The sequence below is a fragment of the Salvelinus namaycush genome, chromosome 36 (genome assembly GCF_016432855.1).
Source record: "Salvelinus namaycush isolate Seneca chromosome 36, SaNama_1.0, whole genome shotgun sequence".
Lineage (NCBI taxonomy): Eukaryota > Metazoa > Chordata > Actinopteri > Salmoniformes > Salmonidae > Salvelinus > Salvelinus namaycush.
Genome location: NC_052342.1, coordinates 16705890 through 16723189, shown reverse-complemented (window position 1 = coordinate 16723189; position 17300 = coordinate 16705890). Strand labels below are relative to the sequence as shown.

Genomic DNA, 17300 nt, shown 5'->3' with positions numbered 1-17300 from the left:
ATAACAAGACGAAACACGATATACACTGGAATAAACTATAAAACAACAAACGCCGTTAAACAGACCTGAACAAGAGAACTACATAAAACGAAGAACGCATGAACAGGAAAAGAACGAACGAGACGAGACAGTACCGTGTGGTGCAACTAACACAGACACAGCGACAATCACCCACAAACAAACAGTGAGAACAGCCTACGTTAATATGGTTCTCAATCAGAGGAAACGTCAAACACCTGCCTCTAACTGAGAACCATATCAAGCAACACATTAACCCAACATAGAAACACATAACATAGACTACCCACCCAGCTCACGTCCTGACCAACTAAACAAAGTAAAACAAAGGAAAACCAGGTCAGGAACGTGACAGTAAAGAATGTGGTAAGAGCTGCAAGTATTTAGTTGCACAATATACACTGAGTGAATAAAACATTAAGAACACCTTCCTTGCTATTTATTCAGTTAGTTGTCTGTGCAGAGAGACTTGTAGCTGTTCTGACCCTCCAACCCAACTGGACCCAAATATTTAGAGGAGATACTATCACTATGAGATGTGACATACAGGGAGGAGGAGACTCTGACTGGCAGTATGAGTGGCATAACAACAGGAAGTCAATATACTCTAATACAAATCCAGGGTACAGAATCAGTCCTGTCTACACGTCTAACAGTGGTTCATAAACCTGTGAGGGTGTAAAGGGAACCAAGCGCTCTGAAACCAGTGATGCTGTACAAATGACTGTGTCTGGTAAGTCTAACTAATCATGTAAACATCTCAATGGGTAACTATAATCATTTACAATGAGAGTAAAAAACATTAAGAACACCTTCCTAATATTGAGTTGCAACCGTCCACTTTTTTCCCTCGAAAGAGTCTCAATTCGTCAGGACTTTATAACGTGTCAAAAGCGTTCCACAGGGATGCTGTCCCATGTTGATTCCAATGCTTCCCACAGGTGTGTCAAGTTGGCTGGATGTCCTTAGAGTGGTGGACCATTCTTGATACACACGTGAATCTGTTGAGTGTGAAAAACCCAGGAGCGTTGAAGTTCTTGTCGCAAACTAGTGCACCTTGCACCTACTACCATACCCCATTCAAAGGCACTGCAATCTTCTGTCTTGTCCATTCACCCTCTGAATGGCACACATAAACAATCCATGTCTCAATTGTCTGAAGGCTTAAGAATCCATCTTTAACTTGTCTTCTCTCCTTCATCTACACTGATTGAAGTGGATTTAACAGGTGACATGGATGGATTTACCTGATTTACCTGGTCAGTCTATGTCATGGAAAGTTCCTCATGTTTTGTACACTCAGTGTATATTGGATATTTTTTGATTGTGTTTCCACAGCTCTACCCAGTGCCACAGTGAGTACCTCTCCTCAGGGTCTCCTCTACTCTGGAGAGACAGTCACTCTGCAGTGTGACATACCAGACTACACAGATTGGACGTACAACTGGTACATAAACAACCAACCAGGTTCCAGTACACATGGTAAAACCATTACCATCACTCTCCCCGACCAGGATGGTCAGTACCAGTGCATGGGGACCAGGACAGATCGGCCCCAGAAGTCTCAACTCAGCAGAGCCCCTTCTATCCAGTTTATTGGTGAGCTTGAGACTCAGTCATTGACAAAGAGTAAAAAGTGGCTCTATGTACAAACTCCAAATGCATTTATTCCCAATAATAAACTTTTGAAACAATACCATGATTGCAAGATTTCACAATATTTGTTCTCATATTATGTATGAATCAACAACTGACTGCATTGTCTTTCAACAGCTCTACCCACGGCCTCAGTGAGTATCTCTCCTCAGGGTCCCCTCTACTCTGGAGAGACAGTCACTCTGCAGTGTGTCATACCAGGCTACACAGACTGGATGTACAACTGGTACAGAAACAACCAACAGTTTTCCAGTCAGACCAGTGAAACCATCACCATCTCTCTCCCTGACCAGACTGGTCAGTACCGGTGTCAGGGGACAAGGACAACGCGGCCCCAGTGGTCAAATCTCAGCTCATCTCTCCCCATCATCATCACTGGTGAGCTATTTTCAATCTGGACATTCTCAATTCTGAGCCAATGTGGGTTAATCTTATAGAATACAGACATGCATACTGTAAATTCTAACTAAATTGAGTCAACATACACCCTACGGAAAATGTAATTTTATCAAAACTTAACAGCAACAGCTCAATTATTTTAAACACCAAGCATATATGCAGATGTTTTAATATTCTGGTCTGAATTTCCTCAGCTCTGCCTGAAACTACACTGACTGTAGAGCCAAACCCTGTGTTTCCTGGAGAGACAGTTACTCTGACGTGTTCAGTAGGGTCTGACAGTATCTGGAGCTATAAGTGGTACAAAGACAGGAATGGTAATGAGGTATCCCAGTCTGTCAGACACACTATTACAGGAGACACCCTCACCATCAGTAGAGCTGCTGAGTCTGACCAGGGTCTCTACTTGTGTCAGGGACAGAGAAGATCCAGACCCACATCTTCACAACCAAGTACTGTTATTACCCTCACTGTGAATGGTGAGTTACTTTGTCGTGTCTCTCTTGTGTGTCAAACACTATTTCTATTGAGTCAATCAAATAGACATGGTCAGTGTGTTAATATTTAGTTACTGTATTACCTACTGAAGTAAGATCATCATCTGGAAAGATTGGTTCTCTGACTACACGTCTTAATATTTAACTGTGTTTCTACAGCTCTGCCCACGGCCTCAGTGAGTATCTCTCCTCAGGGTCTCTTCTACTCTGGAGAGACAGTCAGCATGCAGTGTGACATATCAATGTACACAGACTGGACGTACAGTTGGTTTATAGGCAACAACTTCAAATCCAGTACGCCTGGTCAAACCATCACCACTCTGTCTAACCAGGCTGGTCAGTACAGATGTGTTGGGTGGAGGACAGGTCGGCCTCAGTGGTCTACACTTAGTGTTTTCCTCCCCATCAGAGTTACTGGTGGGTTCACTATTGATGCTCCATCACTAACTTGTTGAGGTTGTTGTCGTAGTGTATCAGGACACTGGATGTTTACACTCAAACCTATTGCAATACCAACAGATTATCAGCCGTCGACTACACTGACTTTAGACAAGGAGGACGTATTCACAGGAGACAGTGTGACACTGAGCTGTACTGTAAAATCTTCTGGATGGAAGTTTTACTGGTACAGACACAGACCAGACTCTATACCAGTAACCACAACCTCTGAATATTCCTACACACTCAGCTGGGTCAGTGTCTCTGATGGAGGACAGTACTGGTGCAGAGCTGGGAGAGGAGACCCAGTCTACTACACCCTGTACAGTGACCCAGTCCAGATAAATGTTACTGGTGAGTCTAAAACAATTTTTTGATAAATAAGATGCTATTTTACATTGATAGAAAGTAGGGTATAATATTTTGTCTGCTTACTGTATCCCAACAACTGTAGCTAATTTGAAGCTATATTCATGAGTAGACCTATTGATAAATACACACATTTAAAATTGTGTAGCTGTTAATTCAGTTAGTTGTCTGTGTGTCTGTGCAGAGAGGCCTGTTACTTTTCTGACCCTTCAACCCAACTGGACCCAGATATTCAGTGGAGAAACAGTTACTATGAGATGTGACATACAGGGAGGAGGAGACTCTGACTGGAACTACAGATGGTATAAGAATAGTCAGTCAGTGATCCCCTTTAACACAAAGCCTGAGTACAGAATCAGTCCTGTCTACATGTCTAACAGTGGTTCATATACCTGTGAGGGTGTCAAGGGAAACAAGATCTCCAAGACCAGTGATGCTGTACAACTGACTGTGTCTGGTAAGTCTATTTAAGCTTATACGAGTCATGGTTACCTAGAATATTTTTTATATTAAAAGTTTGAAACCTGCCTTTCCTTCTTAACAGATAAACCCAAGGCTGTCCTGAGTATCTCTCCTCAGTGGCTGAACCCTGGAGACTCAGTGACTCTGAGCTGTGAAGTTGGCAAGATGTCTACAGGCTGGAGGTTCTCCTGGTACAGGACTGTTCCCTACAGAGCTGGGTTACCCTCTCTATCAGACTCATCATACTCTGTAGAGCCCCTATCTGACAGTATTACTGGAACTACAGAGAGCTTCTACACCCTGAGTCCTGCTGGTCACACAGGAGGATATGTGTGTAGAGCTGGGAGAGGAGACCCAGTCTATGACACACTCTACAGTGAACCTCAGTTTCTCTGGTCAGGAGGTAACTAACTGCATTCAAACATATTTAAGTCTCCCTCATGTGTATAATATATATTATTTAAATAAAGGTTTGATTCTGTCTCTCTTTGTTTCAGATCTGCATTCTTCAGTGTCTCTCAGAATAAGTCCCAACACAACTCAACACTTTAGATCAAAGTCTCTCTCACTGAGCTGTGAGGAGAAGGGGAACTCTACTGGATGGAGACTGATGAGATACACAGAGAGAGGAGTAGAGTCAGGGTGTGTCTCCAACTGGGGATCAATAACAGGGTCTACATGTACCATCAGGTCCACATACACATGGTCCAGTGGAGTGTACTGGTGTGAGTCTGGATCAGGAGAGTACAGTAATGCTGTCAACATCACAGTGCATGGTACGTCTATTGTACGACATTCACACACAAAACAACATTTCATGATAATAGGATGTTCAATTCTGTAACTGAATTGCATCTCTTATAAAATACAAGTTAATAAGATATTGAGGGTGATGACTCCAGTATGCAGATTTACAGTATTATTTATATATTATGTTAAACAGCTGGTTATGTGATCCTGGAGAGCCCTGTTCATCCCGTGACTGAAGGAGACTCTGTGACTCTGCGCTGCAAATACTGGACAACCAGCTTAAACATCAAGGCTGATTTCTACAAAGATGGAGTACTCATCAAGAATGAGACCACAGGAGAGATGACCATCCCTGCAGTATCCAAGTCAGATGAAGGATTCTACAAATGCAAATACCCTGACAAGGGAGAATCACCAGAGAGCTGGATGACAGTGAGAGGTGAGAAAACGATTATGATCTCAAGTTAACTTTTCATCATCTGTGTGATAGTTATTTAAGTGTTTATGTTAATTAACATAAGTTTGGATTTGTACTCGCATAGAAAATATAATCTCAACTAAAATTATCAAAAGATACAGGCCAGTCTATACTCCTATATTACCTCAGAGTCTGATGGTGTTGTGCTGTTCTCTCTCCAGTCGTAGCTCTTGGATCCTCTACATCAGTCCTAGTAGGAGTGGTTGTGGGTCTGGTTGTTGCTGGTGTTCTACTGGTCATTCTCCTCGTCCTGCTGTGGAGATTTAAAAACGCCAAAGGTGAGATTTGTATAATTCATCATTTAACTCTGTAGTTCATGTAATTACAATAGTTCAAAACATTAATTACCTGATATAATAGTATGCATTTCTCATTACAGGTTCCTGTTTTAACAGAATATTCTTGTGAGTACACCTGTCTCTCAACTATGTTAATTCAGTAACATATCGTCTTAGTTCTTCAGGAGTATGTCTCTCCCTCTAGGAACCCCCAGACCCAGAGAACCAACCAGGACCCCCAACAGGACCAAGGATCTACCCAGGGTCAGGATCCTGATGCTGGGTATACACTTCTGCAGCATGGTCAGTATCTCAGCCCAGACCTCTATCACTCCTCTCTCTGTAACCTCACACACTGACTCATCAACATCCACTTTGTATAACAACATGTTACTGTACTCTCTGTACCTAGACAAGTTGAGGGAGAACCAAACTAACTAACCTGTCTCTCTCTTCTTTGACCAACAGGTGGTGCTCACATCTACGACACGATCAATCGCTCAGACAACAATGATAATGGTACTGTATAGTGTTTGTTATGTTCAGTATGAATACAGTACAGAGTTACTGCTGTTCTTCATGTGTTTAAAATGAATACAGTATAGAGTTACTGCTGCTGTTCTTCATGTGTTTAACATGAATACAGTATAGAGTTACTGCTGCTGTTCTTCATGTGTTTAATATGAATACAGTATAGAGTTACTGCTGTTCTTCATGTGTTTAATATGAATACAGTATAGAGTTACTGCTGTTCTTCATGTGTTTAATATGAATACAGTATAGAGTTACTGCTGCTGTTCTTCATGTGTTTAATATGAATACAGTATAGAGTTACTGCTGCTGTTCTTCATGTGTTTAATATGAATACAGTATAGAGTTACTGCTGTTCTTCATGTGTTTAATATGAATACAGTATAGAGTTACTGCTGTTCTTCATGTGTTTAATATTAATACAGTATAGAGTTACTGCTGCTGTTCTTCATGTGTTTAATATGAATACAGTATAGAGTTACTGCTGCTGTTCATGTGTTTAATATGAATACAGTATAGAGTTACTGCTGCTGTTCTTCATGTGTTTAATATGAATACAGTATAGAGTTACTGCTGCTGTTCTTCATGTGTTTAATATGAATACAGTATAGAGTTACTGCTGCTGTTCATGTGTTTAATATGAATACAGTATAGAGTTACTGCTGCTGTTCTTCATGTGTTTAATATGAATACAGTATAGAGTTACTGCTGCTGTTCTTCATGTGTTTAATATGAATACAGTATAGAGTTACTGCTGCTGTTCTTCATGTGTTTAATATGAATACAGTATAGAGTTACTGCTGCTGTTCTTCATGTGTTTAATATGAATACAGTATAGAGTTACTGCTGCTGTTCTTCATGTGTTTAATATGAATACAGTATAGAGTTACTGCTGCTGTTCTTCATGTGTTTAATATGAATACAGTATAGAGTTACTGCTGCTGTTCTTCATGTGTTTAATATGAATACAGTATAGAGTTACTGCTGTTCTTCATGTGTTTAATATGAATACAGTATAGAGTTACTGCTGTTCTTCATGTGTTTAATATGAATACAGTATAGAGTTACTGCTGTTCTTCATGTGTTTAATATGAATACAGTATAGAGTTACTGCTGTTCTTCATGTGTTTAATATGAATACAGTATAGAGTTACTGCTGTTCTTCATGTGTTTAATATGAATACAGTATAGAGTTACTGCTGTTCTTCATGTGTTTAATATGAATACAGTATAGAGATACTGCTGCTGTTCTTCATGTGTTTAATATGAATACAGTATAGAGTTACTGCTGTTCTTCATGTGTTTAATATGAATACAGTATAGAGTTACTGCTGTTCTTCATGTGTTTAATATGAATACAGTATAGAGTTACTGCTGTTCTTCATGTGTTTAATATGAATACAGTATAGAGTTACTGCTGTTCTTCATGTGTTTAATATGAATACAGTATAGAGTTACTGCTGTTCTTCATGTGTTTAATATGAATACAGTATAGAGTTACTGCTGTTCTTCATGTGTTTAATATGAATACAGTATAGAGATACTGCTGCTGTTCTTCATGTGTTTAATATGAATACAGTATAGAGTTACTGCTGTTCTTCATGTGTTTAATATGAATACAGTATAGAGTTACTGCTGTTCTTCATGTGTTTAATATGAATACAGTATAGAGTTACTGCTGCTGTTCTTCATGTGTTTAATATGAATACAGTATAGAGTTACTGCTGCTGTTCTTCATGTGTTTAATATGAATACAGTATAGAGTTACTGCTGCTGTTCTTCATGTGTTTAATATGAATACAGTATAGAGTTACTGCTGCTGTTCTTCATGTGTTTAGTATGAATACAGTATAGAGTTACTGCTGCTGTTCATGTGTTTAATATGAATACAGTATAGAGTTACTGCTGCTGTTCTTCATGTGTTTAATATGAATACAGTATAGAGTTACTGCTGCTGTTCTTCATGTGTTTAATATGAATACAGTATAGAGTTACTGCTGCTGTTCTTCATGTGTTTAATATGAATACAGTATAGAGTTACTGCTGCTGTTCTTCATGTGTTTAATATGAATACAGTATAGAGTTACTGCTGCTGTTCTTCATGTGTTTAATATGAATACAGTATAGAGTTACTGCTGCTGTACTTCATGTCTTTAATATGAATACAGTACAGAGTTACTGCTGCTGTTCTTCATGTGTTTAATATGAATACAGTATAGAGTTACTGCTGCTGTTCTTCATGTGTTTAATATTACTAACACACGAAGACTAAGGCCTGTATTCAGTCCGTATCGTGGAAGTTCAGCGTTACAGCGTGATTTAAATTTATAGGCAATGTTCACACGGTAGTGGAGACTACATTCAAGGTAAACGCTGTATATGTTGACTCAATCAGAAATGACCTTTACTTTTCTGTCAGTCAATCTGTAACTCTTCATCAATACAGACTGAATAGAGCTCTAAGTAGAGATATTAGTGTATCACCTGTATGTTTCAGATGCTGCTGCTGGACCAAGTCATGTGACCTACGTCCAGATTCAACTCAAAAAGTTGGACAAGAAAATGAAAGGTGACTATCAACTGTGACATCAATTAATAATGTGCAGTGTATCAAAGATTAGTTGAAACATTTACAATATATATTTAAAAATAAAAATAAATCCACAAAATCTCGGCCCATCTTCCTCCTCAGAAAAGCCAGCTGATCCAAAAGAAAGTCCAGTCTACTCTGAGGTGAAGACAGAGAAAGCCACAGGTAAGACCTGTTATACAATTTGTCAGTTAGTCACTAAATTCACAATTTGAGAGTTTTGATGAAGAAGCAGAATAAGAAATAAGTTAATTCCTTCATTTGTTGACTGGAAATGTCCATTGTCAGCAGCAGCTGGACCTGTTGATGTGACCTATGCTGATGTTGACCTCCAAAAGAAGACCAAAGCCAAGAAGAAGAGAGGTAAGACTGGACATCCCTCCCTCCATATTCCCCCTATCAGAACTTCACCCCTCACCACATTGAATATCTATGTATTTTATCCTCACTCCTTACAGAAACAACAACCCCACCAGAGGCAGATTCAGTCTATTCTCAACTGAAGCCAGTCTCAACCCAAGGTAAGATACTATTGATACTTATACGTAACCCTCTCACCACAGACTTGGACAGATCAACAAGGGAATCATGGTGAAAAGGACATCTCAGTGTATAAACTTTTATGATTTTGACTCGCTAGTGGAAAAACAAGAGGTTAAGGATATTACTAATCAATAAATAAAGGTTTATATTACTGTTTTCAGAATGTTTTCCGATGCTACAAAATGAATGACTCATTGAAAATACAAACACACACAGAATGCAATTTAACGTGAATATATTTTTAATAAAACATTAGCAGTTACACAAATACCACACAATCAATTACAATATAGGAATAAAGATATAACCTCTGGGTACAGAGAGTGTACTCTTAAAACTCAGTCACTGACACTGTTCGACCTAGCAAGCAGCAAAACAGCTCCTGATCTGACAAGGTAAGCTACCGTGCCAAAATTCTCTTCACAGCAGCAGGTGAATTCAGGTCAATTCTATAGATATTTAACAAGACTTTCTGTACACTTGTAAGAGGTAAGTGAAATTAAGCAACAGTCTCTTTGCTAAATGCAATCCTTAATCCCTTCAAATGGAAAAGTTGGAAGTTTAAAAACAATAGTGTCCGTCTCAGTTCTCCTCATGTCTCGAGCAGCATCACCCCTTCCAGTGCCTCAAGAGTCCCGTGTTCACGCGATAGTCCCATTTAGTTTATGATGATGCCCTTTTAGTTTAAGAGCTGTTTTGAAAAGACCAATAGAAATGTCCGCCTGTCTTGGTGGGATGGAGGTTTGGCCTTCCATGGTGACATCACCATGTTGAAAATGTGTTAATACACCAATAAGAAAGAGTTCCGAACAGCTCTGCCAATAACAGCTAATTTTCAGTTTCCCCTCCCCACTCAGACCACTTCCAGAGAGTCCTAGCAAAATTCTAGCTTGAGAAATTACCCTTTGCAAAGAAGCTTTTTGTTTATTTTTGATCATTTTATTTGAAAACAATCACAGGTTGGTACTTAATTGTTACCCAGAAATGATTTGACATTGAGATGAAAACGGCTGCATTGGATCTTTAAATTACTGACGTTTTTCTTTGAAGCTTGCACATGAAAGTAATACAACATAGGCTGAACAGCAGAGGATGTAGTAAAACAGGTTTCTAATACATGGTTTATCAGGGTATTACATATGGAAATGATGCTCATATATCATAGTATACTGTATCTATTTACAGTATCTGTTTTATTCTTAGCACTTTGTTTGACTGCAAGCACTAAAAGATGTTGTGTGGTGATATGTTACAGGTCCTTGAGGGAGATGGAGGGATAAATAACTTTGTGTGGTGATATGTTACAGGTCCTTGAGGGAGATGGAGGGATACATAACTTTGTGTGGTGATATGTTACAGGTCCTTGAGGGAGATGGAGGGATACATAACTTTGTGTGGTGATATGTTATAGGTCCTTGAGGGAGATGGAGGGATAAATAACTTTGTGTGGTGATATGTTACAGGTCCTTGAGGGAGATGGAGGGATACATAACTTTGTGTGGTGATATGTTACAGGTCCTTGAGGGAGATGGAGGGATACATAACTTTGTGTGGTGATGTGTTACAAGTCCTTGAGGGAGATGGAGGGATACATAACTTTGTGTGGTGATGTGTTACAAGTCCTTGAGGGAGATGGAGGGATAAATAACTTTGTGTGGTGATGTGTTACAAGTCCTTGAGGGAGATGGAGGGATAAATAACTTTGTGTGGTGATATGTTACTGGTCCTTGAGGGAGATGGAGGGATAAATAACTTTGTGTGGTGATGTGTTACAAGTCCTTGAGGGAGATGGAGGGATAAATAACTTTGTGTGGTGATATGTTACAGGTCCTTGAGGGAGATGGAGGGATACATAACTTTGTGTGGTGATGTGTTACAGGTCCTTGAGGGAGATGGAGGGATACATAACTTTGTGTGGTGATATGTTACAGGTCCTTGAGGGAGATGGAGGGATACATAACTTTGTGTGGTGATGTGTTACAGGTCCTTGAGGGAGATGGAGAGATAAATAACTTTGTGTGGTGATATGTTACTGGTCCTTGAGGGAGATGGAGGGATAAATAACTTTGTGTGGTGATATGTTACAGGTCCTTGAGGGAGATGGAGGGATACATAACTTTGTGTGGTGATATGTTACAGGTCCTTGAGGGAGATGGAGGGATAAATAACTTTGTGTGGTGATATGTTACAGGTCCTTGAGGGAGATGGAGGGATAAATAACTTTGTGTGGTGATATGTTACAGGTCCTTGAGGGAGATGGAGGGATAAATAACTTTGTGTGGTGATATGTTACAGGTCCTTGAGGGAGATGGAGGGATAAATAACTTTGTGTGGTGATATGTTACAGGTCCTTCAGGGAGATGGAGGGATAAATAACTTTGTGTGGTGATATGTTACAGGTCCTTGAGGGAGAAGGAGGGATAAATAACTCTGTGTGGTGATATGTTACAGGTCCTTGAGGGAGATGGAGGGATAAATAACTTTGTGTGGTGATATGTTACAGGTCCTTGAGGGAGATGGAGGGATAAATAACTTTGTGTGGTGATATGTTACAGGTCCTTGAGGGAGATGGAGGGATACATAACTTTGTGTGGTGATGTGTTACAGGTCCTTGAGGGAGATGGAGAGATAAATAACTTTGTGTGGTGATATGTTACTGGTCCTTGAGGGAGATGGAGGGATAAATAACTTTGTGTGGTGATATGTTACAGGTCCTTGAGGGAGATGGAGGGATACATAACTTTGTGTGGTGATATGTTACAGGTCCTTGAGGGAGATGGAGGGATAAATAACTTTGTGTGGTGATATGTTACAGGTCCTTGAGGGAGATGGAGGGATACATAACTTTGTGTGGTGATATGTTACAGGTCCTTGAGGGAGATGGAGGGATAAATAACTTTGTGTGGTGATATGTTACAGGTCCTTGAGGGAGATGGAGGGATACATAACTTTGTGTGGTGATATGTTACAGGTCCTTGAGGGAGATGGAGGGATACATAACTTTGTGTGGTGATATGTTACAGGTCCTTGAGGGAGATGGAGGGATAAATAACTTTGTGTGGTGATATGTTACAGGTCCTTGAGGGAGATGGAGGGATAAATAACTTTGTGTGGTGATATGTTACAGGTCCTTGAGGGAGATGGAGGGATAAATAACTTTGTGTGGTCATATGTTACAGGTCCTTGAGGGAGATGGAGGGATAAATAACTTTGTGTGGTGATATGTTACAGGTCCTTGGGGGAGATGGAGGGATACATAACTTTGTGTGGTGATATGTTACAGGTCCTTGAGGGAGATGGAGGGATAAATAACTTTGTGTGGTGATATGTTACAGGTCCTTGAGGGAGATGGAGGGATAAATAACTTTGTGTGGTGATATGTTACAGGTCCTTGAGGGAGATGGAGGGATAAATAACTTTGTGTGGTGATATGTTACAGGTCCTTGAGGGAGATGGAGGGATAAATAACTTTGTGTGGTGATATGTTACAGGTCCTTGAGGGAGATGGAGGGATAAATAACTTTGTGTGGTGATATGTTACAGGTCCTTGAGGGAGATGGAGGGATAAATAACTTTGTGTGGTGATATGTTACAAGTCCTTGAGGGAGATGGAGGGATACATAACTTTGTGTGGTGATATGTTACAGGTCCTTGAGGGAGATGGAGGGATAAATAACTTTGTGTGGTGATATGTTACAGGTCCTTGAGGGAGATGGAGGGATAAATAACTTTGTGTGGTGATATGTTACAGGTCCTTGAGGGAGATGGAGGGATACATAACTTTGTGTGGTGATATGTTACAGGTCCTTGAGGGAGATGGAGGGATAAATAACTTTGTGTGGTGATATGTTACAGGTCCTTGAGGGAGATGGAGGGATAAATAACTTTGTGTGGTGATATGTTACAGGTCCTTGAGGGAGATGGAGGGATACATAACTTTGTGTGGTGATATGTTACAGGTCCTTGAGGGAGATGGAGGGATAAATAACTTTGTGTGGTGATATGTTACAGGTCCTTGAGGGAGATGGAGGGATACATAACTTTGTGTGGTGATATGTTACAGGTCCTTGAGGGAGATGGAGGGATAAATAACTTTGTGTGGTGATATGTTACAGGTCCTTGAGGGAGATGGAGGGATAAATAACTTTGTGTGGTGATATGTTACAGGTCCTTGAGGGAGATGGAGGGATAAATAACTTTGTGTGGTGATATGTTACAGGTCCTTGAGGGAGATGGAGGGACACACCATCAGAGGAGAAGCAGGAGCAATCTGGGAACATGGGTTATGCATGCTCGACGTATGCAAGCACACTCACATGCAGGCATGCTCACACACACACATAAACAAACAAAACGTGCGCGCACACACACATGCACACGAACACACAAATACAGAAAAAACACATTAATTCTTACAAGTGAACATGTGAAGTATTCCAAAAACACATGTTTCATGTGATCACGTGATCTTATTTGAAGTTAATGTGATAACATGTGACAACATGTGAAGCAACAAACTACACATGTGAAAACGTGATTTCACGTTACATTTCTCATGTGTTTTTTCTGTGAGGGACACACACACAATAACACCTTGTACATGAAGGATTTGTATGTTATTTTAATTTACCAGATAAATACAACACATATATTTAATTTAACCATGTGTGTATTACTGTAAGAGCTTAAATAAATGATATGGTGTAATGATGATAGATCTTATGAACAGCTACAGTAATTCTATCTGCTTTGTATTGTGTATTGAAATGTTGGGTTGTAAATCTACTGAAATCTATTATCATTGATTCATTATTTCTGTCATTCAGATGATAGAATAACATATTTTGTATATGAATGTCACATATACATGTTTGCTTCTAATGACCTGTACTTTTACAATATCTTTGCATCGTGCTTTTTTAATAAACTTTGTATTTTTCTCCACCAGATGGAATGAATGATTTGTTACAGTAAACAGATATTGTTCTCATGGTCAACTCTTCCTTACAACCAACCTACGTTGGTCAGCTCTCCTTTCAGCCTAATAGAGTTCTTGGGCTCCTCAACTTTACAGGAAAAGTGTTAGGGTGGCAACATTTCAGTGTTTAAACAACATTGTTGACAGCCACACTCTTTAAGGAAATGTTAGGCATTACATTGGATACTGACTTTAATATACAAAGAATACCCCTGATAATATAATGGAATACAATACAGTATAATATAATGCAGTACAATAGAACTTTCCAAACTAGTACTTTAGGTTGATCAGTTCTAGTTCAGTTGTAACATCAGGAAATACTAACAGAAATACATAAAGAACTTGAGACACATGACATCCTTTCTCTGATAAATATAGTGATGTGCAACATTTTATAACCCCCCTCATAGATAGTAATGACCTCTCACTAAACATTAACATTAAACTACGGTAGTTCTACAACCAACACACACAAATGTCTTCACTGTTTTTAATAAAATGAAAAATGAAATGTGGACATTCACGCCTATGATCAAAAGAGTCTTCCAAGTAAACAAAGGTCAGACTCATAAGTCAGAATGTGACATTAATTGGTAACAATATTGAATGTTTCCATACTGTGTTGAATTCCAAGTGCTAACCTACCTATGCATGACTAACAGTTCTTGCATATTTCCTCCTCATCCTACAGACCAGGTCAAGGTGATTCATGACATTAGTGGTTGTCTGACTCTGACTGATATTTCCCTGCATCGTTGGTAAGACCACTGTTCCAGTTAGGGGGTTATGTGTCTAGACCTATTCGGTCGGTCGGTCGGAAGGACGGTCGGACGGACGGAGAGACTGACTGACAGCAGAGGTCATAGTTTCACTGCCATATAATTAGGAATTAGAATACTAGAATGGACATGAACCTTCTTATGATGCGATAAATGTCAGCCATTTTAGTTAGGGAGTTGATCAATCATGGTTTGCCAGTTCTGTGATAAGATATTGTGTAAAATAATGAATTTGAAGAATTTATCTGCACTGTATGTTATAGATTAACCGCCAATATGTCAACATTCCATTCAGACCATGCAATCCACAGCCATACACTGGTTGAAATCAGATGACAATAGGACTTAGATCAGTTTTAAAAGCAACATGTACTGATATTGTCACGCCCTAACCTTAGTTATCTTTGTTTTCTTTATTATTTTGGTTAGGTCAGGGTGTCCGTCCGTCCGTCCGTGTGTTGTTGCTTTTAAAACTGATCTAAGTCCTATTGTCAACTGATTTCAACCAGTGTATGGCTGTGGATTGCATTGTCTGAATGTAATGTTGACATATTGGCAGTTAAACTAAAACATACAGTGCAGATAAATTCTTCAAATTCATTATTTTACACAATATCTTATCACAGAACTGGCAAACCATGATTGAACAACTCCCTAACTAAAATGGATGACATTTATCGCACCATAAGAAGGTTCATGTCCATTCTAGTATTCTAATCCCTAATTATATGGCAGTGACACTTTGACCTCCGTCCGTCCGTCCGTCCCGTCCGTCCGTCCGTTCTTCAACATCCCCAAAATGTTGAAGAAATCCACAACTAAAAACATTGGAACATCTAAGTGTTAAAAGCTAAAAAAAAAAATAAGTAGTCAAACAAATTAACAAAAACAAACAAGATTGTGATCATGAAAAAGGAAACTATGACATATTTTAGGTGTGATGGTTTCTAAACCCCTGCTACTGTGATATCAATGTGAAATAATCTACAGTGGATCTACTGTTTACAATCCATTACTGGCCCATATGATGCATTGTGTGTGTGCGATTACTCATCACAAGTAACAACTTGGCTGACAAGTGGCCCTTCTACCACAATCAGGAAAGCTCATAAAGAAATCTCACAACCATAAACTCTGAAACATGGTAATGCGCGTTCACTCAAAGGCAAACATCAGGAAAACCTCAGGTGTCATAACAAAACAATGAGACCCATCAAAATGTATTAGTTAAATGGAATGTTGTGAGTCTTAGCCTGTTCTCACTGAGGCCTTCACTAATATGTATCAGGGTCTACTACAATGCATTTCAACTTCATGTATTGATGTATTGTCTAGGGGGTTTTGTATGTCTAGATTTTTTGTAAGTCTAGGTGTTTATATGTCTATGGTTGCCTAGATTGGTTCTCAATCAGAGGCAGCTGTTTATCGTTGTCTCTGATTGGGGACCATATTTAGGTAGCCATATTCCTTGGGTATTTTGTGGGTTGTTATTCTATGTCTAGTTGCCTGTTCTGCACTAGCCATATTAGCTTCACGGTTCGTTTTGTTATTTTTGTTATTTTTGTTCAGCGTTCATTCTTTATTAAATAAGTATGTACGCTTACCACGCTGCGCCTTGGTCTCCTCATTATGACGACCGTGACAGATATTGTATCATAATAGCGTGACAGCTTTCCAATAATACACAAATTGATATTTTTGGTCTGTTCACATACACTGAGCATACTAAACATTAGGAACACCTTCCTAATATTGAGTTGCACACCCCTTCCCCCCGTTTTGCCTTCAGAACAGCCTCAATTCGTCGGGGCATGTACTCCACAAGGTGTCGAAAGCATTCCTCAGGGATGCTGGCCCATGTTGACTCAAGTTGGCTGGATGTCCTTTGGGTGGTGGAACATTCTTGATACACACGTGAATCTGTTAAGCGTGAAAAACCCAGGAGAGTTGAAGTTCTTGACACGCCTGGCATCTACTACCATACCCTATTCAAAGGCACTTAAATATTTTGTATTGCGGCCTCCCGGGTGGCACAGTGGTCTAAGGCACTGCATCACAGTGCTAGCTGTGCTAGAGATTCTGGGTTCGAGCCCAGGCTCTGTCGCAGCCGTCCGCGACCGGGAGGCCCATGGGGCGGCGCACAATTGGCCCAGCGTCATCCGGGTTAGGGAGGGTTTGGCCGGCAGGGATATCCTTGTCTCATCGTGCACTAGCGACTCCTGTGGTGGACTGGGTGCAGTGCACGCTGACCAGGTTGCTAGGTGTACGGTGTTTCCTCTGACACATTGGTGCGGCTGGCTTCCGGGTTGAATGGGCACTGTGTTAAGAAGCAGTGTGGCTTGGTTGGGTTGTGTTTCGGATGACGCGTGGCTCTCGACCTTCGCCTCTCCCAAGTCCGTACGGGAGTTGCAGCGATGAGACAAGACTGTAACTACTACCAACTGGATACCATAAAATTGGGGAGAAAAATATATATATATATTTTGTCTTGGCCGTTCACCTCAATCCATGTCTTAATTGTGTCAAGGCTT

The 17300-nt window shown here is 39.9% G+C and overlaps 1 protein-coding gene and 1 long non-coding RNA gene across 2 annotated transcripts; both read left to right on the top strand.

Annotated features, from left to right (window-relative positions):
• The first annotated feature begins 738 nt into the window (after positions 1–738).
• Positions 739–5875, top strand: LOC120030278 (basement membrane-specific heparan sulfate proteoglycan core protein-like). The gene is made up of 13 exons (XM_038975614.1): positions 739–751; positions 1357–1617; positions 1792–2052; positions 2268–2552; positions 2730–2906; positions 3090–3362; positions 3562–3834; positions 3922–4215; positions 4310–4615; positions 4783–5028; positions 5229–5345; positions 5551–5628; positions 5814–5875. The coding sequence occupies exons 1-13, from the start codon at positions 739–741 to the stop codon at positions 5873–5875; spliced, it is 2646 nt and encodes an 881-aa protein (XP_038831542.1).
• A 2458-nt stretch (positions 5876–8333) lies between these two features.
• On the top strand, positions 8334–13687 carry LOC120030674. The gene is made up of 5 exons (XR_005473663.1): positions 8334–8445; positions 8569–8631; positions 8758–8829; positions 8925–8987; positions 13229–13687. It is a non-coding gene; the product is annotated as an uncharacterized LOC120030674 (long non-coding RNA).
• The last annotated feature ends 3613 nt before the right edge of the window (positions 13688–17300 follow it).